The sequence below is a fragment of the Emydura macquarii genome, unplaced genomic scaffold (assembly GCF_026122565.2).
Source record: "Emydura macquarii macquarii isolate MOO-44397 ecotype Brisbane River unplaced genomic scaffold, CSIRO-AGI_Emac_v2 contig_3512, whole genome shotgun sequence".
In the NCBI taxonomy this organism is placed as follows: domain Eukaryota; kingdom Metazoa; phylum Chordata; order Testudines; family Chelidae; genus Emydura; species Emydura macquarii.
In genome coordinates, this window is record NW_027133649.1 from 71,360 (window position 1) to 95,978 (window position 24,619).

At 57.5% G+C, this 24,619-nt stretch overlaps 3 protein-coding genes across 3 annotated transcripts; all 3 read left to right on the forward strand.

Annotated features, from left to right (window-relative positions):
* Window positions 1–2,428: 2,428 nt before the first annotated feature.
* LOC137145115 (mast cell protease 3-like) lies at window positions 2,429–3,757 on the forward strand (the record flags this gene model as incomplete). Its single annotated transcript, XM_067535733.1, has 4 exons — window positions 2,429–2,586; window positions 2,727–2,862; window positions 3,061–3,333; window positions 3,608–3,757. Coding segments are annotated over 4 exons (717 nt in total), but the record flags the coding sequence as incomplete, so codon positions are not given.
* Window positions 3,758–7,482: 3,725 nt separating this feature from the next.
* Window positions 7,483–11,080, forward strand: LOC137145112 (cathepsin G-like). Its single transcript, XM_067535730.1, has 5 exons — window positions 7,483–7,558; window positions 8,947–9,094; window positions 9,646–9,781; window positions 10,063–10,317; window positions 10,934–11,080. Exons 1-5 carry the CDS (start codon window positions 7,483–7,485, stop codon window positions 11,078–11,080), a joined length of 762 nt encoding a protein of 253 aa, XP_067391831.1.
* Window positions 11,081–17,567: 6,487 nt separating this feature from the next.
* LOC137145117 (mast cell protease 1A-like) lies at window positions 17,568–22,386 on the forward strand. The gene is made up of 5 exons (XM_067535735.1): window positions 17,568–17,634; window positions 19,618–19,765; window positions 20,297–20,432; window positions 20,589–20,843; window positions 22,240–22,386. The coding sequence occupies exons 1-5, from the start codon at window positions 17,568–17,570 to the stop codon at window positions 22,384–22,386; spliced, it is 753 nt and encodes a 250-aa protein (XP_067391836.1).
* The last annotated feature ends 2,233 nt before the right edge of the window (window positions 22,387–24,619 follow it).

A 24,619-nucleotide genomic window follows, 5' to 3' on the forward strand; every position in this document is an offset into this window, starting at 1 on the left:
ATCCCATTCCTCATCCGCCAAACGTCCCATTTCCAGGAGAAGGACCCAGAGCCAAAGAGTGGAATGACTCTTTGCTAGGTATACAGCTGGTTTATTTCCCCCAGGGTAATGGATATGAGCCAAACGCTGGGGAAGACGTGGCGGATTGGAGATTTCCCCTGTATCAGCCAGCGCAGGGACTGTTTATGGGAGATCCTTGCCCGTACTGGGCCTTTCCCACATGTTAGTCACCCCGGGGTGGCCACCTCAGGCTCCAATCACCCCTTCTCCCAGTGCTGGAAAGGCCGGCGGGCATTCGCTCATGGGAAGGGAATTGATGGCAGATCAATTGACAGTGCTGATCGTGTCCTTCCCACCTCCCCTCCTGCACTTTAGGAGAAATGTAGAGAAGTGGGAGAAGGTCCCAAGAGGAGCAAGAAAAACAATGAGATGTTTAGAAACCTTGACCTACGAGGAAAGGTGGAAATAATTGGGGCATGTTTCATCTAGAGAAGAGGAGGCTGATAACGGTCTTCAAATACCTGAAGGGTTGTTAGCAAGGGGACAGGATCAACCGTTGTCCGTGTCCACTGAAGGGAGGACAAGACGTGATGGGCTTAATCTGCAGCAAGCGAGATTGAGGTTAGATTTTAGGAAAAGCTTTCTTACTCTAAGAGGTGTTAAGCGCTGGAAAGGGCTCCCCGGGGAGGCTGTGGAATCCCCATCATTGTAGGTTTCTAAGACAAGATTGGACAAAAACCTGTCAGGGAGGATGTAGGTCCTGTCTCAGAGCAGGGGACTGGACTAGGTGACCTCTCCAGGTCATTTCCAGACCGATATGTCTATGACTTTATGCTATGCAAGATCTTCCATGAAGAAATCCTCTGAGCTTCCTTCCTCTCCACTGCCCGTGACCGGGAGCCCAGCTGGGCAGGGGGCCAGGCAGATATGAAACATCACACCCAGCAAACAAAGCTGGTCTGGAAAAGTTTCTGAGAAACAGGAGGAAAAGAAAATGAGTGGAGAAATAACTAATGTATTAGGGGCCTCTCCATTCCTGCCATCGAGCCCTGGACTGGCCCTGCTGCCCCTCAGACAAATCCCCTGGGCCCCCTAATGTCTGCGTCTGAGATCAATTTTCATTCCTGACACGGCCGTGCGCAGGGACCCGCCTTGCCCTGCCGGGGGACGGGGAGATAGCCCAGCTCAGACTCTCGGCTGGTCAATCAGGTCTGAGAGTCGGCTCCAGTTTTCCCCTCCAGATCCTGGCCACTGTGGGTGTGTCAATGCCACAAATAAATCCCACAACAGGAAGTTTCAGTAGTTTCATTGATCATTACTCGTTGATCCCTATGCTGTAGCCAGTTTTCGATCCATTTTATAGTCCATTCATCCAACTCATACTTTTTTAACTTGTTGATAAGAATACTGTGGGAGACCGTATCAAAAGCTTTGCTAAAGTCCATATATATCATCACCACTGCTTTCCCCACATCCACAGAGTCAGTTACCTCTTCATAGATGGCAATCAGTTTTGTCAGGCATAACTTGCCCTTGGTGAATCTGCCCAAAGCTTAGTGCTTAGTTCCACTTAGTTAGAGGAAAATAATTGGCCTAGTTCCTCCTCCCATTGCGTTTTTAGAGGATCCGTGTTTAGTTCAAATTTGCTAGCCATCCAGGTGTGCGTATAACACTGCCATAGACCTTGGCAATGTGGATAGCATTTGGAGAAGCAAAAGCAGTAATGGGTTATGGGTAGTGAAGGTGTCGGAGATAAACGGATGGAAGATGCCAGGTTTCTATTGCATATCTTGCCACTCCTTCTCAGTCTCTAGCGTGACCAAAGTAAAAAAATGCCATCGGTGTGTTCACAGCACCCAGCCGCGCTGCCTCTGGGCTGTGAGAACACAGGGGATAGGCCCCCCAGATCCATGGGGGTGGAGCCTGGTGCCATTAGAGCTGTCTGCAAAGCCCAGCTGCTCCCTAGAGTCAGATGCATCCACCAAAGCCATCAGTGTTTGGATAGCCCCTGGGCCGTGGGACCTGAGGGGCATCGGTGTGTTCCCAGAACTCAGCTGGTGAGCCGTGAGGTGGGGCAGGTGGGCAGGGAGCTAAAGGGGAGAGGAAGGGCTTCTGGCACCGTAATAACTCCCCTGCAGGGGGCCAGCACAGAGAAGCTCAGTAGGGGCTGATGTGAACAGTCAGTGCCTAGACAGGAAATGCAGGTCTGGGCAGCCTGTGGGTTAGAGCCGGGAGGGCTGGGAGCCAGGACTCCTGGGTTCAGTCTCCGGCTCTGGGAGGGGAGTGAAGTCTAGTGGTTGGAGCACAAGAGGCCCTGATCTCGGTTGGGGGTTTCTCAGTGCCTGGCACAACGGGGCCTGAACTCAAGCAGGGGAGGGTTACACCAGCTTGCTGGATCAGGGGGCTGCACTAACGTGTTCTCTTGGGGGCTCTGCCAGGGGAGATCATCGGGGGATGGGAAGCCTGGCCTCACTCCAGACCCTACATGGCCTTTGTGAACATAGACGAAGGAGGAGGCAGTTGTGGAGGTTTCCTGATCCGGGAGGACGTGGTGGTTACGGCAGCTCATTGTAACTGCAACCTGGGGTAAGACATGCAAGATCGCCTCCCCCTACCTGCCTTTCCCTGCCCTGGAGCAGGTCAAAGCCATGCCCCCCTAGAGGGGAGAGACCCTAGTGCACGGGCCTCTGTGCATTGACCTTTAGAGCACCTCTTGTATCTCACAGCAGCATCACCGTGCTGCTGGGCGCCCACAACGTTGAAATAGATGAACCTGACAGGCAGGAGATCCAGGTACATCGCCGAATCCAACACCCAGACTACAATGACGAGACGTTGCACAACGACATCATGCTGCTGCAGGTACCGCCCCCATCCCATCCCCCACCCCCAGTGACCTCACACTGCTGCAGGCCCTGCCCCCATCCCATCCCCCACCCCCAGTGACCTCCTGGCCACGGGTTGTTGTACTTTCTCTCTCCTGGGATTGGGATGTCTCTGCCCAGCATCGACTCTGACCTTCATGTTGGCCCTGGTGTTTGTGTCTTCTCCTGTGCACAGCTGGAGGACGAGGCAGAGCTCAACAAACGCATCGACCTCATCCCCCTGCCCCTGGACCATCAGCCAGTGCCTCCAGAAACCGTGTGTAGTGTCGCCGGCTGGGGCCGGACTAGTGCAGACAGTGAGCTGCTCTCAGATACGCTGCAGGAGGTGGACGTGGAGGTGATGCTGGATACTGACTGTCTGAGGATTCGAAATGGGCCATATCATCACTATAACCCCTCCACGGTGCTATGTGTGGGAGACCCACACGAGGGCAAAGACTCTGCACAGGTGATTCTCCTCCTGGCTTCAAATACCCCTTGACCAATGATTGTAACTTACGAGTCTGTCAGTGTTGCAGTCAATCCACAAAGCAGAGATCGAAGGGCAGGTCCTCCCCTGCACTCAGTACTGTACACATGAATGTGAAAATAGCAGCTCTTTTGCCAGGGGAGGTAGAGCCCAGGTGGCTGCCAGGGATGGGCAGGGGCGAAGCTGAGACCGGCTGAGCTGGGGAGCTGGTGCTGAGACCTGTTCTTTATCTGTTTCTTGGTCCATTTCACAGGGTGACTCTGGGGGCCCCCTGGTGTGTGAGAAAAAGGCCCACAGCATCGTGTCTTGGGGACGCACTGATGGGAATCCCCCCGGGGTGTACACAAGAGTCTCCACTTTCGTCCCCTGGATTGAGAAGACAATGAAGAAGCTGCATCCCTGAGCCCGACTGGGAATTTCTGCAGGGGTCAGAGCTGCGCCGCTTCTGCCCTTTGGCGAGGTCTACCCATTGGGCCTGCTTTGCAGAGGGGCTGAGCCCCTCCAAAGTGAGCCCCCCCAGCTATCGCTTCGCTCAGGCAGCGCCCAACCCAGGAGCCTCAAGGCAGGGACCCTAGGGGAGTTAGGAGCTGGGTTCAAGGCCGGCTCCTCTCAGCTCCCTTGGAAATCCCAGCCCACAGCCTGTCCCTTCACTAGGGTAACAGCTGGTTTCTTTACCCCGGGGTGACAGACACGAGCCCAGCGCTGGGGAAGATGCGGGGGTTTGTAGCTCTCCCTCTGTCAGCCGGTCGAGGGGCTGTTCATGGGAGATCCTTGTCCGTCCCTGCCCTGCTAACTCGTGTGAAAACCCCGTCCTCACCAGGCCTGTCCCACGTGTTAGTCACCATGGGGCGGCCCCTACCGCTGCAAACACCCTGTCCCAGCGCCGGCCACGCCAACGGGCGTTCGCTGGTGGGAAGGGAACTCTGCCAAGGCTGCACTGGTCCCGCCTCCCCTTCCCCGCACTGCTGAGCGGCCTGGTGCATCTCACTCGCTGCTTTGTAGCCAGCAATGAATAAAAATGAAGTTAAAAAAAACAAGCGAGATTCCGGGAATGAGCGACCGACCCGAGCCGTGAATCCAGCACAGCCGCTGCATACGCCGGGCGTGGGGTGAATCGGCTCCACAGACAAAGGCTGGGCTGGTTGCGTAATGCACTGGGCTGGGCCCTGGGAACCGGGAGCTGGTGGGTGGCAGCAGGGAATGAACCCGCGCAGGGCTGGAGGGATCCCCGCTGGCCGGGGTGAGCTGCAAAGGGAAACTCAAGGAGAAAAGCTCCCTGGGCAAGCAGCTGGTCCTACCCCAGAGGTTCAGCTTCCGGGACAAAAGGGAAACAGGTTGGAAACTGTTCGAGTGACAAATGAATCGGCTTCTTCCCACCACATCTTCCCCCCCATCTGTCTGTCTGTCTATCTGTCTGTCTGTCCATCCCCATACACATCTATCTATCTATCTATCCCTGTTCCCCAATCGGCTTCTCCTCTGAGAAGCTGTGGGGCCCACTTGGGGTTGTTCAACCTGATTCCCATCCCAGATGCCTGGGTCCCATCCCATGTCCCAGTCTCTGCCCATAGGGAACGGGAGCTCTGGAAACCTTTTGTGGGGGAGTGCCTGGCACTGCCCTCCCGGAGGCCTGGGTCCCAGTCTCTGTAAAGCTATTTGCACATCCTCTCCTGGCTGACTCCCTGCCTCTGATTTAAAGCGGCAAGATACAATCTCCTGCCCCACACGTGAGGGTTCACAAATGGCAGCACTTTCTCTGTATCAGCCACCCACCTCTCAAGGCGAGCGGGCACCAGCTGCGACAAACGTGGGAATCTTGGTCACTTTTTTACAATGCCTGGGCCGTGCCTCAGTTTCCCCTCTGTGCTTTGCATTGGTGGGCAGGGCGGTTCAAGGGTCACAAAGCTTGTGTTGGGATAAAGCAATGGTGGGAGCCTGTCCCCACCTAGAGGGGGGTCAAATGGCAGCTGAACCCAACCCAGGTCGGTGGAGGAGCCGAAATATTGAGGGGCGCACCATGCCCTCAGGAAGGGAAACGCCAGCAGATGGCGTGGGGGGGCCATGGGCTGGTTGTGATGGGGGGCTGGAGTGAGAGTGACCCCCCCCCCCACTCCATGGATGTGAAAGACTTTGCCTGGGTAAAACCAGTTCTGCAGAAAAGGACCCGGGGGTTACAGTGGATAAGAAGCTGGATACGAGTCAGCAGTGTGTCCTGGTTGCCAGGAAGGCTAATAGCATATTGGGCTGCATTCATAGGAGCATTACCAGCAGATCACGGGAAGTGATTATTCCCCTCTATTCGGCACTGCTGAGGCTGCATTTGGAGTATTGTGTCCAATTTTGGGCCCCCCACTACAACAAGGATGTGGACAAGTTGGAGAGAGTCCAGCGGAGGGCAACAAAAATGATTAGGGGGCTGGAGCACAAGACTTATGAGGAGAGGCAGAAGTGAACTAGGCTTGTTTAATCTGCAGAAGAGAAGAATGAGGGGGATTTGATAGCAGCCTTTAACTACCTGAAAGGGGGCTCCAGGGAATATGGAACTAGGCTGTTCTCAATGGTAGTCGATGACAGAACAAGGAGCAATGGTCTCAAGTTGCAGTGGAGGAGGTCTAGGTTGGACATTAGGAAAAAGTTTTTCACTAGGAGGGTGGTGAAGCACTGGAATGGGTTACCTAGGGAGGTGGTGGAATCTCCATCTTTAGAGGTTTTTAAGATGAGGCTTGACAAAGGCCTGGCTGGGATGATTTAGCTGAGGTTAGTCCTGCTTTGAGCAGGGGGTTGGACTAGACGACCTCCTGAGGTCCCTTCCAACCCACATCTTCTCTGATTCTAATTCTGACGTTTTGTGCAAAGTGAGCCTGGCGAGGTGTCATTTGAAAAGCCTTGATCTCTGGACCATTTGTACGCTGTTGGGCTGTGTGTGTTATCGTTGCTTGTGAAGTCAGGAAGTGTTGTTGTGTGGGTTACTGATCTGTGTCGTCAGCTTGGGAACACGGAAGGCGTGGTGTGATAAACAATGATTTGAAACGCCTCCCTGTGATGAGGGATGTGGTGACACTGTTAAACCTCAGGATAAAAGCTCTCTGCACGTGAATCCAGCCAAAGCCATGGTCAGACTTCAAGGGACAAGGGATGTCGCTGAGGCTGGCAGGACGGAGACTGGATCCTGGGGAGCAGGGATGCTGAAAGGGAGCAGGGTAGAAACCAACCCAACATGAGCTCCCAGCGCGATGATGGAGCTCAGCGAGCAGACGCCGTCCTTGGGTGTACAAACTATGGGATATCAACCAGGAGCAAGGCGATGGGGTCACCTCTGGGTAAGGCCTCGGTGGGACCGGGACCGGAGACCCGTGTCCAGCTCTGGTTTGTCCACACCTGCAGCAGGATGTTGGCGGATTAGAAAGAGCTTCAAGGACGAGCCAAGATCTGGAGACCCTGCCCAGCGGGGAGAGCTTCACGGAGATCCACCGCCTGGGGGTGTGGGAGGCGAAGAGGGGACTCGGCCCCCGTCTGCAGCAGCCTCCATGAGGAGAGGGCTTTCAACCTCGTTGGCCACGGCAAGACGGGCCCCGATGGCTGGGAGCTGGAGCCAGCAAAGGTCCAGCTGGGACAGAGGTGAACACAGAGCCGGGGTAGCAGCGGACCTGGGGCCGCCATGGCGCCTCCATCGCAGAGCGACTTTCCCTGGAGATGGGGTGTCTCTCTCCAGACACCTGCCCCAGTGTCACCACGGTGTGGGGCTGGAGGCCGGAGTCGCTGGGTGGGTTCTGGGCTCTGGGGTGCCCAGGGGATCAGGCTGGAAAGTCCCAGGGGCCTCGCCTGGGTTTGCAATCTCTGGGTCTGGGAATCGAGGTGCGGAACAGCCCAGGGGCGTTTCTAACACGGGTAGATAGGGGGGTGTTAGCCACATTCTCAGCTGGGTGGTTTGCGCAGCAGAGCAGAGAGGAAATCCCTGCCCCGTGTGGCTGTGACCTGAGGTTTCCCAATGGGCGTCTGGACCCGGCCCATCCGGGGCGGGGGATCCACGGCAGCAGGGTCCGTACCCCTGTGGTCACCAGGCCCTGCCCTCCCTCCCAGTCCATATAACTCCCAGGGCTGAGGCAGAGGCTCTGTGCCCGTTCCTGGATGGCTCTGACGATGCAGCTCTTGATCCTGATCCTGCTCCCCACGGCCTTTCTCCTGCCCCCAGCAGCTCGGACTGGTGAGTCGGGGGGGATCGAGGCCCATGGGGAGAGAGGCCCTTGCCCCACAGGGGGAGCTATGGGCAGCAGTAAGGGTCTCCCCCCCAATCCTGCTGGGCCAAGGGGACTCTAGGTAACCCTCAGACTCTCCTGAGTGCGGCTGGGGCTCTCAAAGCAGCCCAAGGGACTGGGTGTCCCAGCTCCCGCAGGCTCCTTGGGAACCCCTCTGCCAATCCGTGCCCCACACAGGGATGCCGGCCGTGGGGCTAAGGCGCCAGGGACCCAAGAAATCTGGGAGCAGTTCCCACCTCTGTGCAGGATCTGCTTAGCCAAAGTCTTTCAGATTGATTGCACTTCCAATTAACACCCATTTGGTTGAAAATGACATGTTTAATTTTATTTGACAGGAAAACAATGACCTCTCCCTTTCAGGTCCGCCCACAGCCCACGGGTCTAGGAGCTTTCCCTGAGCATTTGGGTTAAGTAACCACCTGCTGAGTTCAGCAGCGATATTTGTCTGACTTAGCAGCGCCTGTTTTGAACACAGGTCCAACACATCCTCCATGTGATTTGCTGCTGAATTAATCTTCAGGAGCAGGCTGGAGCGCTGGTGAAAATTTGTTTCCACTTAGTTAGCAGAAAATAATTGGCCTAGTTCCTCCTCCCGTTGCGTTTTTAGATGATCCGTGTTTAGTTCAAATTTGCTGGCCAGCCAGGTGTGCATATAACGCTGCCATAGACCTCAGCAATGTGGGTAGCATTCGGAGAAGCAAATGCAGTTACGGGTTATGGGTAGCGAAGGCGTCAGGGCCAAATGGATGGAAAACAGCAGGTTTCCGTTGCATACCTAGCCAGTCCTTCTCAGTCTCTAGTGTGACCAAAAGTTTAAAAAAAAAAAAATTGGCGACCAAACCCCAACAAATTTGCTGCTCAAAGGTTCAGAAAACCGGGGATATCATCAGTTATCCAAGAAAAACGCTGCAATGTTTGGGGTGAGGGGCCACATTCTGGGGAAATGTTCATTTTCTAGAAAACCCGATTAGTGGTTGGAAAACAGATGGAGGGTCAGCCTTGGAGGAGGCCTGGCTTGTAACTAGGGGTTGACGGAGAAGGTGAAATGTCAGCAGGGGAGATGTCAGTAGCATTCTACTGACCCCGGCACCCAACGCCGGTAACTCAGGCCGTGCGATCACTGACCCACTCCTGGTGCGTTTGGCACCGAGTCTCCACCCAGCCATGTCAGAGCTTTAGATTCACCCTCCGGCCCCACGGGGCGTCTTGTCTGGGGGGGAGCTGGGCAGGGATCCAGGCACAGGGATCCCACCATGAGAGCATCTCCGAGGGTGCGGGTTGAGGTTGTGGGAGGAGAGATGATGGGGCCCTTTATGTTAACTTGGTTCCCCCCCAGGTGAGATCATCGGGGGATGGGAAGCCCAGCCCCACTCCAGGCCCTACATGGCCTATCTGGACATACAACGTGGAACGAAATACGTCTTCTGCGGAGGCTTCCTGGTGACACAGAACTTCGTGGTGACGGCCGCTCACTGCAATGGAGAGTAAGTGTCTCTGGGCAGGGGGCAGGTCGGGCGTTAGCGGGCGATGCGGGGCCGGGAGCTCTGGCACCGTCGTAGGTCACAGGGAAGGACCGGATCAGGGTCAGGGGAGCTCCCAGCCCCAGGACAGCTGGGCAGGGCTCTGAGCTGGGGTTGCCGGGCACAGACCCAGTCTGGATCTAGCCGGGGGGGTCCCGGGAACTGAGACCCAGGGGCTGGGAGGACGCCAGGCAGCGAAGAGGCAAAGGGGAACAGCACAGGGGGCCGGGGGAGACACCGGCTGGGACCCCAACGCCATGGGGGAGGGGCTCTGTGCTGCAGCCGGCGCCTTGTGCCCCGTTCCCATCCCCCAGCCGGCCAGTGCCCAGCCCCGGGGCCGGATGGCAGCCGGCATGCGTGCAGTGGGGGGAGGGTTTTCAGGCCAGGAGCTGAGTCCGAGATCTCCGCCTGAGAGCCCCAGGCTGCCCCGTCCCCCCATATCACTGTCCCTGAGCCCCTCCCCCATCTCCCCACCCTGCCACTAACACCCCACGCGTTGCTCTTGTCTTTTGCAGCAAGATCAATGTCACACTGGGAGCTCACAACGTTAGGAAACCTGGAGGGAGCGAAGAAGTGATCAGCGCAGGGCGCCGCATCCGCCACCCACAATACAACAATACAACTTTTAACAACGACATCATGCTGCTGCAGGTACCTCCCCGATCCCATCCCCCCGACCCTGTGACCTCACACTGCTGCAGGTACCGCCCCCATCCCATCTCCCCGCCCCCTATGACCTCACACCGCTACAGGTACCACCCCCATCCCATCTCCCCGCCCCGTGACCTCACACTGCTGAACGCACCGCCCCCATCCCATCACCCCGCCACCTGATTCATGAGTTTCTGATTTGTCTTAATCCAGCACACACACACACACGCACACGCACGCACACGTTCCTGGGCCAGGTTCATTCCCCTCCCCTCCGACAGCTGAGTAAGAACGTGACACTGACTAATGTGGTGAGCACCATCAATTTACCACCGGCTCCTCACCGTGTCCCCCCGGGGACCACGTGCAGCGTGGCTGGCTGGGGTAGGACCTCCCTGAACCATACAACTGACACCCTTCGGGAAGTGAACCTGACGGTGATGAGCAACGAGACCTGTAACAGACGGTACCCTAACTACGACCCTTCCAGCATGCTGTGTGCAGGGGATCCCGGTGACAAGAAGACATTTTATCGGGTAAGTCGCTGTCCAGTGTTCCATCCTCGGCCCCGGCCACTTCTCAGGCTTCAGAGGAAGAAGATCGAACCCCGCCCCCTGCATCTGGTTTACATGGAACTTGTGAAATGTCTTGGCAGACACACCGGGGGACTGAACCGGGGACCCCCAGAGCAGGGTGACCAGACAGCAAGTGTGAAGAAACAGGACAGGGGGTGGGAGGTAAGAAGCGCCCATATAAGAGAAATCCCCAAATATCGGGACTGCCTCTATCAAATCGGGACAGCTGGTCACCCTACCCCAGAGCTAAAGATACGAGCTGCCCCAGTTGGAGATGCGGAGTCCCATCAGCCACAGCTATAAAAGTAAAGTCTCCAGCACTGGGGATTTTTAAATCAAGGCTGGATGTTATTCTGTATGTTCTTGCCCTAGTGCAGTCAGGAATTAATTCGGGGCCGTCCCATGGCCGGTGTTACACAGGAGCTGAGACGAGATAATCACCGTAGTTCTTGTGGTCTTAGATTCTATGAATCCCCCGTCTCGGTGTTCGTTCATTTCCTTTTCGAGTGTAACATTGGCCCAAACAATGCGTGAGTCCCGGGTATGAACCCCCGTCTCCCTGCTTGTTCTGGGGCAGGGCGATTCTGGAGGCCCTCTCGTGTGCGGTGGAGTGGCCGAGGGCATCGTCTCACACTGCATCGCGAACAGCATCGCGCCTCCCGGAGTGTACACCCGGATTTCCCACTTCATGCCCTGGATCAATGACACCATGAGACGAATCTAGCAACAGCGAGAGCGTGGTCAGCCTGCTGCTACGCGACCTCCTCCTCCAGACGACAGGCCACGTACCCCGTTCCTTTTTGCTTGTATCCTCGATAGCCCCGGAAATGGAAAATGTGCAGCGCTCCCTCCGCTGGGGAGCCTGTGGCGCAATAAATGGCTTTTTTCGCAGCAGCTGTTGCTGGTGGCTGGACTCCTGAGTGTTTCACTGCCTGTGACAGCTGGGTTGACCCCAGCCCCTCACACAGCCCCGTGTGCCTCTGAGTGGGGATTTGGGGGTGGGTGGGAGGCTGCTCCACACGTCTGCAGCCGGGCCGGCTGGACCCTGCGCCTACAGGCTCTGCTAGGCCTGGATCAATCACCCCTGCTCAGCGCCAGGCAAATGGCTGGTCGGCCTCAGTTCCTAAACCAAGTAGCTTGCGATCTTCAGTGGAGAAACGGCCCATGGCTGCCTGGCGCTGGTTCCTGACAGGGCAGCTGTGGTGAGCGATGGCACGGCCCAGGGCATCATCTTCACAGCAGATCCCAGCGGGTCCCTCCCACCAACGACCCACAAGGATCTCCAGCTTCCTCCCGTGCCTGGAGAGGAACCTGCAAACCCTCTGTAGGGCTCAGGTCTCCCCCCGAGTGTACACCCTGCGAATGGCCATGGGGTGGCTCCAAAGAGAATGATGGAAAGGCTCTGACCTGGCCTGCTGGGGGCAAGTTATGTCCCTCCCTGGGCCTCAGTTTCCCCACCTGTCCCGTGCGGATGTTGACACCCATCTGCGCTGTGAGGTCTATGCATGACGGACAGTCTGGAGGAGCTGGGTGCTCTGACTCTCAGGGTGGGCAGGGCTGGTTCTCTCTGACTACGGCACCTCCACCTCTCCCCACCCATCTCTCCATCTCCATATTCGCTTGCGTCTCTTACCCCTTGTTAATATTGATTGCGTAGAGCATCTGGTCCCCATTAACTGCTGTCCCGGACGCCTGGGTCCCAGTCTCTTTAAAGCTTTTGCCATACACTATCTGCAGCTCCCTTGCTCTTTTTCTCCCCCGCCCGGCCCTTCTTCCCAGCCGAGGACGTGCCCCCCGGAGGAGGGGGGGCAGTAACCGTGGTGGCGACAGGGCCTCTGGAGTCCCCCCTCGAGATGGCCACCACCGGGGCTGCGGGACCGACACCTGGTGGCCCAGTAGGGCAGGGAGGCCGGTCTCTATGGGTGGGGACGGAGCATCAGGGCGAGGGCATCCAGGGAGGGGGTCCCGGCCCCAGGCACACCCACCATCTTGGGAGGAGAAGGGGCGAGGACAGAGAGGCGGGGGTAAGGGGGCAGAGGAGGAAGGGGAGGGGGAATGGGGGAGGGGAAGACGGGGGAGGTGGAAAGGGTGGGGGAGAGGAGGGGGGCAAATGCTCCTCCCCGCTAGGCTGAAAGCAGGGGAGGAGGGCACCAGCACAAGGAAAACGGGGGGCCTAAGCCAGGCGGGGGTGCAGGGGCGATGCACTCACCAGCCCGGAGATGGAAACCCGGCTCCTCCGGCTGCACTGGGGGGGGGGGGGGGCCAGGGGCTAAACCAATAGAGGGGAGTGCAGTGTGCAGCGGGGTCAACTAAAAAGGGGGGGTCAGTTAAAGGGAGGCTATGAGCACTGGGGGGTCAAGAGCACGGGGGGCAGAGGGGAAGAGGCAACAGGAGAGCTGCTGCAGCCGGGCGGGGGGGGGTGGCGTGGGGCAGGGGCAGGGCTGGGAGGCAGATCTCTGAATCCAGGCTGGGCTGGGAGCAAACAAAGGAAGTCAGGGGCTGGGCAGGGAGCAAACAAACAGACCAAAGGGGGACCAAAGCAAGAAGGGCAGGGCAAACAAACCAACACAGACTAACAGGCAAGCAACAAACTACAGGGAGGGGGGGCATTAAGAGGAGGGGGGAGCCTAGACAGCTACAGGGGGGGCAAAAAGAGGGGAGGGCAGGGGTGCCCCCAGCATGGGGTTTGGGGGGGGGCAGCAGGGAGGGGGTGCTCACAGCAGCAGCCACAGCAGGAGAAAACAGCAAGCCAGGAGAAAGGTGTCCCTCTACAGCTGGTGGGGGTGATAGGGAGGCCCCTCACTCACCCGCTCCCTCCCAGCTGGCCAGGGGAGGCAGGAATGCTAGTGGGGGCCCCCCAAAAGCAAAGGCAGCAATTTTAGGGGCTCCCCAGGTCAGCAGTCTCCCCAACAGCTCTAGAAGGGGGCTGGAAGGCATATATATTAGCTGCAGGCTCAATAGACCCTTATTCCCTGGGTGATTCAGCCGGTGTTACTCCAGGGCAATTAGACCAGCTGAGGCCAGTTAAGGAGCTTGCCCCGGCACTTAAAAGTCTCCATTTCAGGCAGCTGGAAGGGAGTTGAGAGAAGGAGTAGAGTGGCTCGGCTCGGCTCCGCTCCGCTCCGCTCCGCTCCAGAGCTGGGTGCTGTTGCTGTTGCTGTCACAACACCAGGTACAGGAGCTAGGGAAAAGCCTGTCCGGGCGGGGTCGAGGGCTCAGAGGCCTGAAGGAGGACCTGGTCACTCACGCAGTTGGGCGAAGGAGTTGAGGTGGGGGAACCTCACCCCAGACAGGGGAGGATCACAGGGACGGAGAGGTTCAAGGCGAGGAAGGAGGAACAACCCTCCTCCCTGGTTCCAGGAAGTGGACCACAAGCAGCGGGGCCACGGACAAGCGACGCAGGGAAGGTCGTAGGTCTCAGGGATTAAGCAGTTTGAAGATATTCCTTGCAGGGTCCCTCGGTCGGGGCCCGGGGTGGAGGGTGGGACCGGCCCCCCTGCTCCCACCCACCCACACACCACCGGCGTAGCTGAAGAAAGCGCAGGACCTGCAGGGGCAGAATAGGCCTCCCTCGCCAGAATACGTTTTACAATATTTTGGATGTTTTTTGTTTTAGAAATCCAAAAAAACCAGTTTCATGCAGCATGTATGCACTATCAGGGACCTCCCCCCTGTAAATGTGAGCACTCCTCTAATTTCAATTTCTGGGGAAAACCCTGAGTCCAGTGTTGGCCTGGCAGAGGGCTGCAGGTCAGGACAGAGGAACACTAGCACAGCTGGGGGGCAGGGCTGAGCCAGGAGTTGGCATATTAGGGGCTGTAGGTCAGGATTGGACAAACATTGGCACATTGTTCTCCTGGGAGCTGTATTCATGGATTCCTTGCTGGGCACCGAGTTACACGTCAGCATCTCCTTGCTACTTTCTCACCTCTTTATTTCCACGCAGGGCACCCCGTCGGACTTGCAGGGTGAGACAGAGGAGACATGGCCCAGTCCAATAGACCAGAGGTGGAAAGTGGGATCCCGTGCAAGGCAGGAACCCCAGGGGCAGGACCCTGGGCATTCCTCGCCCATCCCTCCTTCAGGACAATCCCACCCCCTGGAGATACGGCTGCAGGCCCAGGATGAATTGAGGAAACGTCACAGCAGAAATCTCCCAGGGTTGTCCCATTCCCATCCCAGGTGCCCGGGCACTGTTAGAAAACACCCCCAGCTCCAACATCAAAGATTCACAAAATATCAGATGAGCTATGGTCAAATGTCCTTAGCTCCATTGGTGTCAGTGGGCCAGACCCCAGCCGGTGCGTATCAGTCGTAGGTCTATGGAGCTGAGAGAGGAGCCGTCGTGGTCCTGAGGGATTCACTCCTGGGGTCACTGAAACATTTTACCCTGGATAGAAACAGAAGTCCTCTGATGTGCTCCCTTCCAACCCCACGTGGTCTTCTCAAGCTGCCTTGATCCTCTTCTCAACTCCTCCCCTCACGTCCATTCCCATTTGTCCCCACACCAGGGCTTCACGCCAATCACTGGGTCACTGGTCCCTTGGAAGGACTCCCGCGGCACCGACGTCTTCCACAATGACAGAGGAAGCTTCATCGTCCGCTCCGACCTGGGCTGCTACGTGCAGGCGAGTGATTTCCTGGGAAAAGGGAGCAACATCAAGATCCACAAACTGCACCCCGCGTGCCTGGGTGGGGACCACTACATCAGAGGGCAGCCATCACCATGAAGTGATCTTCACGGCTATGAATAGCTGAGAAGAGCTAACCACAAAGGTAATAGGAAATTTACCTTCAATGTTGTTTTCATCTTCTGGCGGCTGGCCACACACAGCATCGTCGAGGGCTGTATTTCTTCCTGCACACACGGTCCTCCGTCACCGTCAGGTTCACCTCGTGGAGGATGCTGGTGCGCCTTTCCATGCTGATCAGACCCCACCCAGCCACACTACACTGGACTGTTGGCTTCCCTCTGTCCCCACGTGTTGGCAGGGAGATAGCTGTCATGCACTCATCCCATTGTGATTTCGGGGCCAGCTGCCACGAGATTGCCAGGAGACAATGAAAAGTTCCAGTGAGATAACTGTCCTGGGAGTGTGAGGTCACAGGGGGTGGGGCACAGGGATGGAGGCAGTACCTTCAGCAGTGTGAGGTCACTGTGGGCGGAGTCATGGGATGGGGGCGGTACCAGCAACAGTGTGATGCCACTGGGGAGGGAGGATGGGATGGGGCGGTGCCTTCCCCAGTGTGAGGTCACAGGGGGTGGGGTGATGGGATGAGGGGAGTACCTGCAGTAGTGTGAGGTCACTGGGGGTGGGGTGATGGGATGGGGGCGGTACCTGCAGCAGTGTGAGGTCACTGGGGGCGGGATACAAAGGGGTTGGTACCTGCGGCAGCATGATGTCATTTGCAAACGTCTCGTCATTGTAGTCTGGGTGGGGGATTCGTTGACGTACCTGGATCTCCTGCCTGCCGGGTTCATCTATTGCAACATTGTGGGCGCCCAGCAGCGCGGTGATGCTGCTGTGAGGTAGAAGGGGAGCAGGTGCTGCACACGGGCCAATACTGTGGATGCAGATGACACGTTTCTTACTCCTGGCTGCGGTTACAATGAGCTGCTGTCATCACCACGTCCTCCCGGATGAGGAACCCGCCACATTTCCCTCCTTTCCCTATCTTCAAAAGGAGCATGTAGGGTCTGGAGTGAGGCACGGCTTCCCACCCCCGATGATCTCCCCTGGCAGAGAGACGGGGAGGATTGCTGTTTTGGGGAAGGAGCCCCACACGCGTCTCACGAGCCACAGCAGGCTCTGCTGCCTGTGGAGCCCCCACCCGCCCACTCACCAGCCCAAGCCGGGGGGGCCAGGAGAACGCCCACAGGCAGCAGTAGAAGCATCGTCTGCACCAGATCAAAGAAGGAGAAGGTGCTTCTCACACAGCCCCGGGGGGGTTTATAGACACGGCTGGTTGTGGAGGGGGGAGACAGGAAACCTCAGGGTCAAACTCTCTGCCGTGTGGTTTTCCGGAGATCTCCCCGTGGGTGCTGGGGGAAGGGTCTGGCTCTGCACAGCTGGGCTTCCTTCTCTACCTGGATCCCGGCACAGCTGGGCCTGATCCATGCCCCCCTGTGCACAACTGGATCCGGGGCCCTGCAACTTCTGTCCCCATGCACAGCTGGAGCAGAGCAGAGGTGGGGTGGAACATGCATCCCCCCGGCCGACACAAGACACTCAGCCTTCTCCCCGTCTATTGCTGAGGGGGCCTGTGGTCAACCCCAGTTCATCTCCTCTGCGGGTGGGAACCCAGCCCTTTGATCCTTCCCAGGCGTCTCCTGCCACCGTGGGGGAGACAACGGAAGGGGCTGAGGTCAGAAAGCCCAAACGGTGTATTTCACGGCGTGGGGGACAGGCCTGCGGCCGGGGAAATGTTGTATCTGACGCTTAACGACCCTCTGCAGAAACTGAGTTAAAGGAGACACGCCCCCTAATGGCTTCAGAGCCGAGTATTTTTACTATTTTACTGAGCATCCGCAGATGTTGGGGGCCCGTCCTTTCTCTCGTACCATGTGCCTGGGGCTATGGGTGCAGGGAGAGCCTAGCATCTCCTCATATGGGCTATGAAGATGCGACTCATGGGGAGTTGGAGGACATCCCCAGGAAGGAATGGGTGGTTCTCCTGTTTTCACCTTGGTAACAGGGCTGCCCCCTGGGTCCTGTCAGTCCCCACTGGCTGCTGGGCTCCGAGCTCCCCAACCCTCTGGGAGAATTTCTCAGGGGGCTCTGTGGCTTCTGGCCCTGTCCCCTGCTCACTGCTCTGAGATGCGCACTGGGAAGGAAGTGGGGAGCCGAGGCGAGCCAGCAAGTGACTCAGTACCGGTTGCTCTCTCCCCAGATGAGCTGCTGGAGCAAAAAAGCCAGGCGACATGCAGGGGAACCCAGCCCCAGATGTGCTAGACTCCTGCCCCTTCTCCCAGATGTTCTGGGGGAGGAGACACCCTATCCCAGAGGGTCTTTCCACCCTGGGCTCCTGCTTCCAGAATGAGGTTGTTTTCCAACCACCGGTACCCTCCCACCTGCCCCCGACATGTCAGCAGCCAGAGGCTGAGGTTTCTGTTGGCCCCTGCATGAACCCAGAGTGTACGTGACTTGGGGTTTGCTGCTCGCTCTATAAATCCTCCAAGGTGGAGGCACCAGCGCTGTCATTTTCCCCTGATGGTGATGATGCTGGTCCTCATCCTGCTGCCCGTGGCCTTTCTTCTGCCCCCTGGGGCTGGGGCTGGTGAGTGACGGGGAATCGGGATCTCTCTGGGCTCTCTGAAATCCCAGCTCCTCCCCAGATTCAGATGCATCTGCCAGGGTGATCGCTGCATCCTCAGACCCAGCTAGTGAATGGTTTGTAGGTGGGAGTGAGGGAGCCCGAGTGGTGGAGCTGGTACTGAGATTAAAGCCCCTGCGAGACAGAGAGAGAGACTGAGAATAGGAGAGAGACACAGGGGATCTTAAGTGGGGTCCAGGAGCCAGGACTCCTGTGTTTTATCCACAGCTCTGGGAGGGGAGTGTGGTATAGTGATTAGAGCAGAGGGGCTGGGAGTGAGGATGCCTGGATTCTGTCCCTATCACTGAGAGGGGAGTAGGGTCCAGTGATTACAGCAGGGAGGCAGGGAGCCAGGATGCCTCGGTTCTCTCTCCAGCTCTGGGATAAGAGTGGGGTGGGGGGCTGGGAGTCAGGACCCCTGGGTTCTGGCTTCTTCTTCCTTTGTCTGTGCTGTTGTTTTAAACTGAAGCTCTTTAGGAAAGGGATGGTGCTGCACTCAGCCCAAAGGGGGGCCCCAATATTGGTTGCGGTCTGTGCCGTGTCCGGCACAATGGGGGATCATATACAAATAATGGCAGCAGATTTTCCAGCTTCCCTCGATGATGTGGAAGCAAAACCATCATCCCTGAGTAGTCTTTGCAAACGTTCAGGTCTGAGCGACTCACGGACTTGCACGGGTTTAAGGAAAGTCATTTTAACCCACATCTGTCATTCGACTGGGTCAGCTCTGAATGTGGCTGCCCTGATGTTGATTTCCACCTGGCCTGTAGTGTCAAAACTTCCCAGGGGCCAGCTAGCCCCACAGACTCCGCATTCAACCCCTACACTCCAACCTTCTTCGATTGTTGGTCACATTTTGGATTTCTGTTTTTGTAGTACTAGTCCTGTCACCATTATTAGTGCTCTGCTTAGCCAAAGTCTTTCAGATTTATTGCACTTCCAATTAACACCCATTCGGTTGAAATTTCATTTCATAGGGGAAAAGAGAACCCTCCACTTCAATTCCGCCCAAAACCCACACATCTAGGAGCTTTCCCAGAGCATATGGGTTAACTAACCACCTGCTGAATCACAGCACCAATATTTGTCTGACTTAGCAGCGCCTGATTAGAAGACGGGTCCAACACACCCTCCATGTGATTTGCTGCTGAATTAGTCTTAACTGTAGGTCCAAGGAGCAGGCTGGAGCGCTGGCTAAAAATTTTTTCCACTTAGTTAGCAGAAAATAATTTGCCTCGTTCCTCCTCCCATTGCATTTTTAGAGGATCTGTGTTTAGTTTGAAGTTTCTGGCCAGCCAGGTGTGCGTATAACACTGCCATAGACCTTGGCAATGTGGGTAGCCTTCGGAGAAGCAAAAGCAGCAATGGGTTATGGGTAGCGAAGGTGTGAAGGCCAAATTGGTGGAAAACAGCAGGTTTCCATTGCATATCTTGCCAGTCCTTCTCAGTCTCTAGCATGACCAAAAGCTTTAAAAAAATTGGCAATTGAAACCCAACAAATTTGCAGCTGAAAAGTGCAGAAAACCGCTGCAATGTTTGGAGCAATGTGACACATTCTGGGGAAATGTTGATTTTCTAGAAAACCTGATTAGTGGTTGGAAAACAGATTGGAGGGTCAGCCTTGGAGGAGGCCTGGCTTGTAACTGTGGGTTGACGGAGAAGGTGAAATGTCAGCAGGGGAGATGTCAGTAACTCAAGGCTGTGCAATCACTGACCCAGTCCCAGTGCATTTGGCACCGAGTCAGAGCTTTAGATTCACCCTCCGGCCACATGGGGCATCCTGTCTCCGGGGAGAGCTGGGTAGGGGGCAGGGATCCAGGCAGAGGGATGCCCCAGGAAGAGCATCACCAGGGGAGGCATGGCTTGAGGGTGTGGGGTGGGCAGCTGGGTCCCAGCCCATCCCAGGGAGACGATGGTACCCTATATATGAAACTGTTTTCCACCCAGGTGAGATCATCGGGGGACAGGAAGCCCGGCCCCACTCCAGGCCCTACATGGCCTTTCTGAAAATACAAGATGGAAAAAAGATCTCCCGCTGTGGAGGGTTCCTGGTGTCGAAGAACTTTGTGCTGACGGCCGCTCACTGCAATGAAGAGTAAGCGTCTCTGCATGGGGGGCAGGTCGGGCATTAGTGGGCGATGGGGCGCTGGGAGCTCTGGCACCGTCATAGGTCACAAGGAAGGAGAAGAGTGGAGCCAGGGGGGCTCCCAGACCCGGGGCAGCAGGGCAGGGCTCTGAGCTGGAGGAGCTGGGCACAGACCCTGTCTGGATGTAGCCGGGGGGGTCCCCATGGTGCAGGGAGCTGAGACCTAGGGGCCGGGAGGACACTGGGCAGTGAAGGTGCTCAGCGGAACAGCACAGTGCTCCGGAGGAGACACTGGCTGGGACCCCAATGCCACGGGGCAGGTGCAACTGGTGCCCCCTAGAGGAAAAAGGCCCCTTGTGTCCTGTTCCCATCTCCCCAGCCAGTGCAGTGGGGTGAGGGTTTTCAGGCCGGGAGCTGAGTCCAACATCTCGGCCTGAGAGCCCCAGGCTGCCCCGTCCCCCCATATCACTGTCCCTGCGCCCCTCCCCCACCTCCCCGCCCTGCCTCTAACGCCCCACACGTTGCTCTTGACTTTTGCAGCAAGATCACTGTCATACTGGGAGCCCACAACATTAGTGATCCAGAAGGAAGTGAACAAGTGATCCAAGCATGGGACCACATCCCTCACCCGCGATATGACCATACAACTTATAACAATGACATCATGCTTCTGAAGGTACCGCCCCATCCCATCCCCTGCCCCCTGATTCTTGAGTTTCTGATTTTTCTTCATCCAGCACACACGTACACACACACGCAAACACACAAACATGCAAACACACACACAGGTTTCTGGGCTGGGTTCATTCCCCTCCTGTCTCTGCTCCGACAGCTGAGGGACAACGCGACGCTGACTAACTGGGTGAGACCGATCAATTTACCACCGGCTGATCACATTGTCCCCGTGAGGACCCTGTGCAGTGCGGCTGGCTGGGGTATGACCTCCCTGACCAATACAACCAACACCCTTCGGGAAGTGAACCTGACGGTGATGAGCGACCAGACCTGTAACAGACGGTACCCTAACTACGACCCTTCCAGCATGCTGTGTGCAGGGGATCCCCGCGACAAAAAGACAGTTTATCGGGTAAGTGGCTGCCGGCTGTGAGCTCTGCTGCATTTTGTCCTTCCTCAGCCGCTTTGTGGGGGGGCTGCTGGGGCTCACAGGGGCCTGGCGAGGACAATGGGACTGGAGCCCTCCTGATTATCTACCCAAAGTGACCTGGCCCAGGTCGTGCACTGACACCTTCACCTCCCCTTGCCACCCACTGTCCGGGGCCATCACGCGGCTCCTTGCTGTCTGATTCACACGTCACAGGGGTCCGATGCGGTGGGGTCCCAAGATCCATGTTCCCTGACTACACACAGCCCACGAGGCCCGGCTCCCTGTCCCCAGTAACGCACGAGACACGAGACACTGTGAACCCCACCACAGGCTTCTGCGTTGTTGACAAGACACCCCTATTCCCTTCGGTCGGAGGCAGACCCAAGGTGGGTCTTTCAATCTTTCAAAGCCCAGGCGAGCCCCACAGAGTCATGGCATGACAGAGCTGAGCCCAGCAGGGAGCAGATCAGCCAATCCAGAAAGCACCCAAGGTATCATGGTCCACAGGAGACTCAGCTGTTGGGGCGACAGGCAGAGAAGAGGAGGGACCGAGGGGCCACCGATGACCAAGGCCCACAGTGGCAGGGAATGGATTAGGAGAGACGTGACCCAGGCCCCAGAGGGAGGTAACTCCCCACGGTCCCCACCCATCTGACCTGGGAGGAAGATTCCTTCCAACTCTGAATATGGGGATCCCTCAGACCCTGGCCATGTGAGCGAGACCCAGCCAAGCTCCCGCGGGACAGAATCTTCTCTATCAGCACACAGCGCTGTCCAGTGTCCCATCCTTGGCCCCGGCCACTTCTCAGGCTTCAGAGGAGGAAGATCAACCCCCGCCCCCTGCACCCAGTTTACACGGAACTTGTGTAATGTCTTGGCAGACACACCGGGGGACTGAACCGGGGACCCCCAGAGCAGGGTGACCAGACAGCAAGTGTGAAGAAACAGGACAGGGGGTGGGAGGTAAGAAGCGCCCATATAAGAGAAATCGCCAAATATCGGGACTGCCCCTATCAAATCAGGACAGCTGGTCACCCTACCCCAGAGCTAAAGATACGAGCTGCCCCAGTTGGAGATGCGGAGTCCCATCAGCCACAGCTATAAAAGTAAAGTCTCCAGCACTGGAGATTTTTAAATCAAGGCTGGATGTTATTCTGTATGTTCTTGCCTTAGTGCAGCCAGGAATTAATTCGGGGCCGTCCCATGGCCGGCGTTACACAGGAGCTGAGACGAGATAATCACCGTGGTTCTTCTGGTCTTAGATTCTATGAATCCCCCGTCTCGGTGTTCGTTCATTTCCTTTTCCAGTGTAACATTGGTACAAACAATGCGTGAGTCCCGGGTATGAACCCCCGTCTCCCTGCTTGTTCTGGGGCAGGGCGATTCCGGAGGCCCTCTCGTGTGCGGTGGAGTGGCCGAGGGCATCGTCTCACACGGTAAAAACAACAGCATTGCACCTCCCGCTGTGTACACCCGGATTTCCCCCTTCATGCGCTGGATCAATGACACCATGAAACATTTCTAGCGACAGCGAGAGCGTGGTCAGCCTGCTGCTACGCGACCTCCTCCTCCAGACGACAGGCCACGTACCCCGTTCCTTTTTGCTTGTATCCTCGATAGCCCCGGAAATGGAAAATGTGCAGCGCTCCCTCCGCTGGGGAGCTTGTGGCGCAATAAATGGCTTTTCGCAGCAGCTGTTGCTGGTGGCTGGACTCCTGAGTGTTTCGCTGCCTGTGACAGCTGGGTTGTCCCCAGCCCCTCGCACTGCCCCGTGTCCCTCTGAGTGGGGATTTGGGGGTGGGTGGGAGGCTGCTCCACACATCCACAGCTGGGCCATCTGCATCTACTGGCTCTGCAAGGCCTGAATCAATCACCCTCCCTCAGCGCCAGGCAAATGGATGGTCAGCCTCAGTTCTTAAACCAAGTAGCTTGAGATCTTCAGTGGGGAAACGGTCCATAGCTGCCTGGCGCTGGTTCCTGACAGGGCAGCTGTGGTGAGCGATGGGGCAGCCCAGGGCATCGTCTTCACAGCAGATCCCAGCGGGTCCCTCCCACCAACGACCCACAAGGATCTCCATCTTCCTCCCATACCTGGAGAGGAACCTGCAAACCCTCTGTAGGGCTCAGGTCTCCCCCCGAGTGTACACCCTGCGAATGGCCATGGGGTGGCTCCAAAGAGAATGATGGAAAGGCTCTGACCTGGCCTTCTGGGGGCAAGTTATGTCCCTCCCTGGGCCTCAGTTTCCCCACCTGTCCCGTGTGGATATTAACACCCACCTGTGCTGTGAGGTCTATGCATGACGGACAGTCTGGAGGAGCTGTGTGCTCTGACTCTCAGGGTGGGCAGGGCTGGTTCTCTCTGGCTACGGCACCTCCACCTCTCCACACCCATCTCTACATCTCCATGTTCACTTGCGTCTCCTACCCCTTGTTAATATTGATTGCATAGAGCATCTGGTCCCCATTAACTGCCGTCCCGGACGCCTGGGTCCCAGTCTCTTTAAAGCTTTTGCCATACACTATCTGCAGCTCCCTTGCTCTTTTCTCCCCCCGGCCCTTCTTCCCAGCCGAGGGCGCGCCCCCGGAGGAGGGGGGTAGTAACCGTGGTGGCGACAGGGCCTCTGGAGTCCCCCCTCGAGATGGCCGCCACCGGGGCTGTGGGACCGACGCCTGGTGGCCCAGTATGGGCAGGGAGGCCAGTCTCCATGGGTGGGGACGGAGCGTCAGGGCGAGGGGCGGGGGCATCCAGGGAGGGGGTCCCGGCCCCAGGCACACCCGCCATCTTGGGAGGAGAAGGGGCGAGGACAGAGGGGCGAGGGTAAGGGGGCAGAGGAGGAAGGGGAGGGGGAAGATGGGGGAGGGGGAAAGGGTGGGGGAGGGGAGGGGAGGCAAATGCTCCTCCCCGCTAGGCTGAAAGCAGGGGAGGAGGGCACCAGCACAAGGAAAACGGGGGGCCTAAGCCAGGCGGGGGTGCAGGGGCGATGCACTCACCAGCCCGGAGATGGAAACCCGGCTCTTCCGGCTGCACTTGGGGGGGGGGGGGCTAAACCAATAGAGGGGAGTGCAGTGTGCAGGGGGGTCAACTAAAAAGGGGGGGTCAGTTAAAGGGAGGCCATGAGCACTGGGGGGTCAAGAGCACGGGGGGCCAGAGGGGAAGAGGCAACAGGAGAGCTGCTGCAGCCTGGGAGGGGGGGGACGTGGGACAGGGGCAGGGCTGGGAGGCCTGGGGGGCAGACCCCTGAATCCAGGCTGGGCAGGGAGCAAACAAAGGAAGTTAGGGGCTGGGCAGGGAGCAAACAAACAGACCAAAGGGGAGCAAAGCAAGAAGGGCAGGGCAAACAAACCAACACAGACTAACAGGCAAGCAACAAACTACAGGGGGGCAGTAAGGGGAGGGGGAGCCTAGGCAGCAGGGGCAGCTACAGGGGGGGCAAAAAGAGGGGAGGGCAGGGGTGCCCCCGAGCATGGGGGTTGGGGGGGCAGCAGGGAGGGGTGCTCACGGCAGCAGCCACAGCAGGAGAAAACAGCAAGCCAGGAGAAAGGTGTCCCTCTACAGCTGGTGGGGGTGATAGGGAGGCCCCTCACGCACCCGCTCCCTCCCAGCTGGCCAGGGGAGGCAGGAAGGTTAGTGGGGACCCCCAAAAAAGCAAAGGCAGCAATTTTAGGGGCTCCCCAGGGCAGCAGTCTCCCCAACAGCTCTAGAAGGGGGCTCCTATTTGTAAACGCCCACCGCTCAAGGCCCCTCCCCCAGCCTAAGG

Coding starts and splice junctions, on each gene's coding strand:
- LOC137145112 (XM_067535730.1), top strand. CDS start 7,483: ATGGCTCTGACGATGCAGCTCTTGATCCTGATCCTGCTCCCCACGGCC. Junction 7,559..8,946: donor GCCCCCAGCAGCTCGGACTG/GTGAGTCGGGGG, acceptor GTTCCCCCCCAG/GTGAGATCATCGGGGGATGG. Junction 9,782..10,062: donor ACGACATCATGCTGCTGCAG/GTACCTCCCCGA, acceptor CCCCTCCGACAG/CTGAGTAAGAACGTGACACT.
- LOC137145117 (XM_067535735.1), top strand. CDS start 17,568: ATGGTGATGATGCTGGTCCTCATCCTGCTGCCCGTGGCCTTTCTTCTG. Junction 20,433..20,588: donor ATGACATCATGCTTCTGAAG/GTACCGCCCCAT, acceptor CTGCTCCGACAG/CTGAGGGACAACGCGACGCT. Junction 20,844..22,239: donor ACAAAAAGACAGTTTATCGG/GTAAGTGGCTGC, acceptor GTTCTGGGGCAG/GGCGATTCCGGAGGCCCTCT.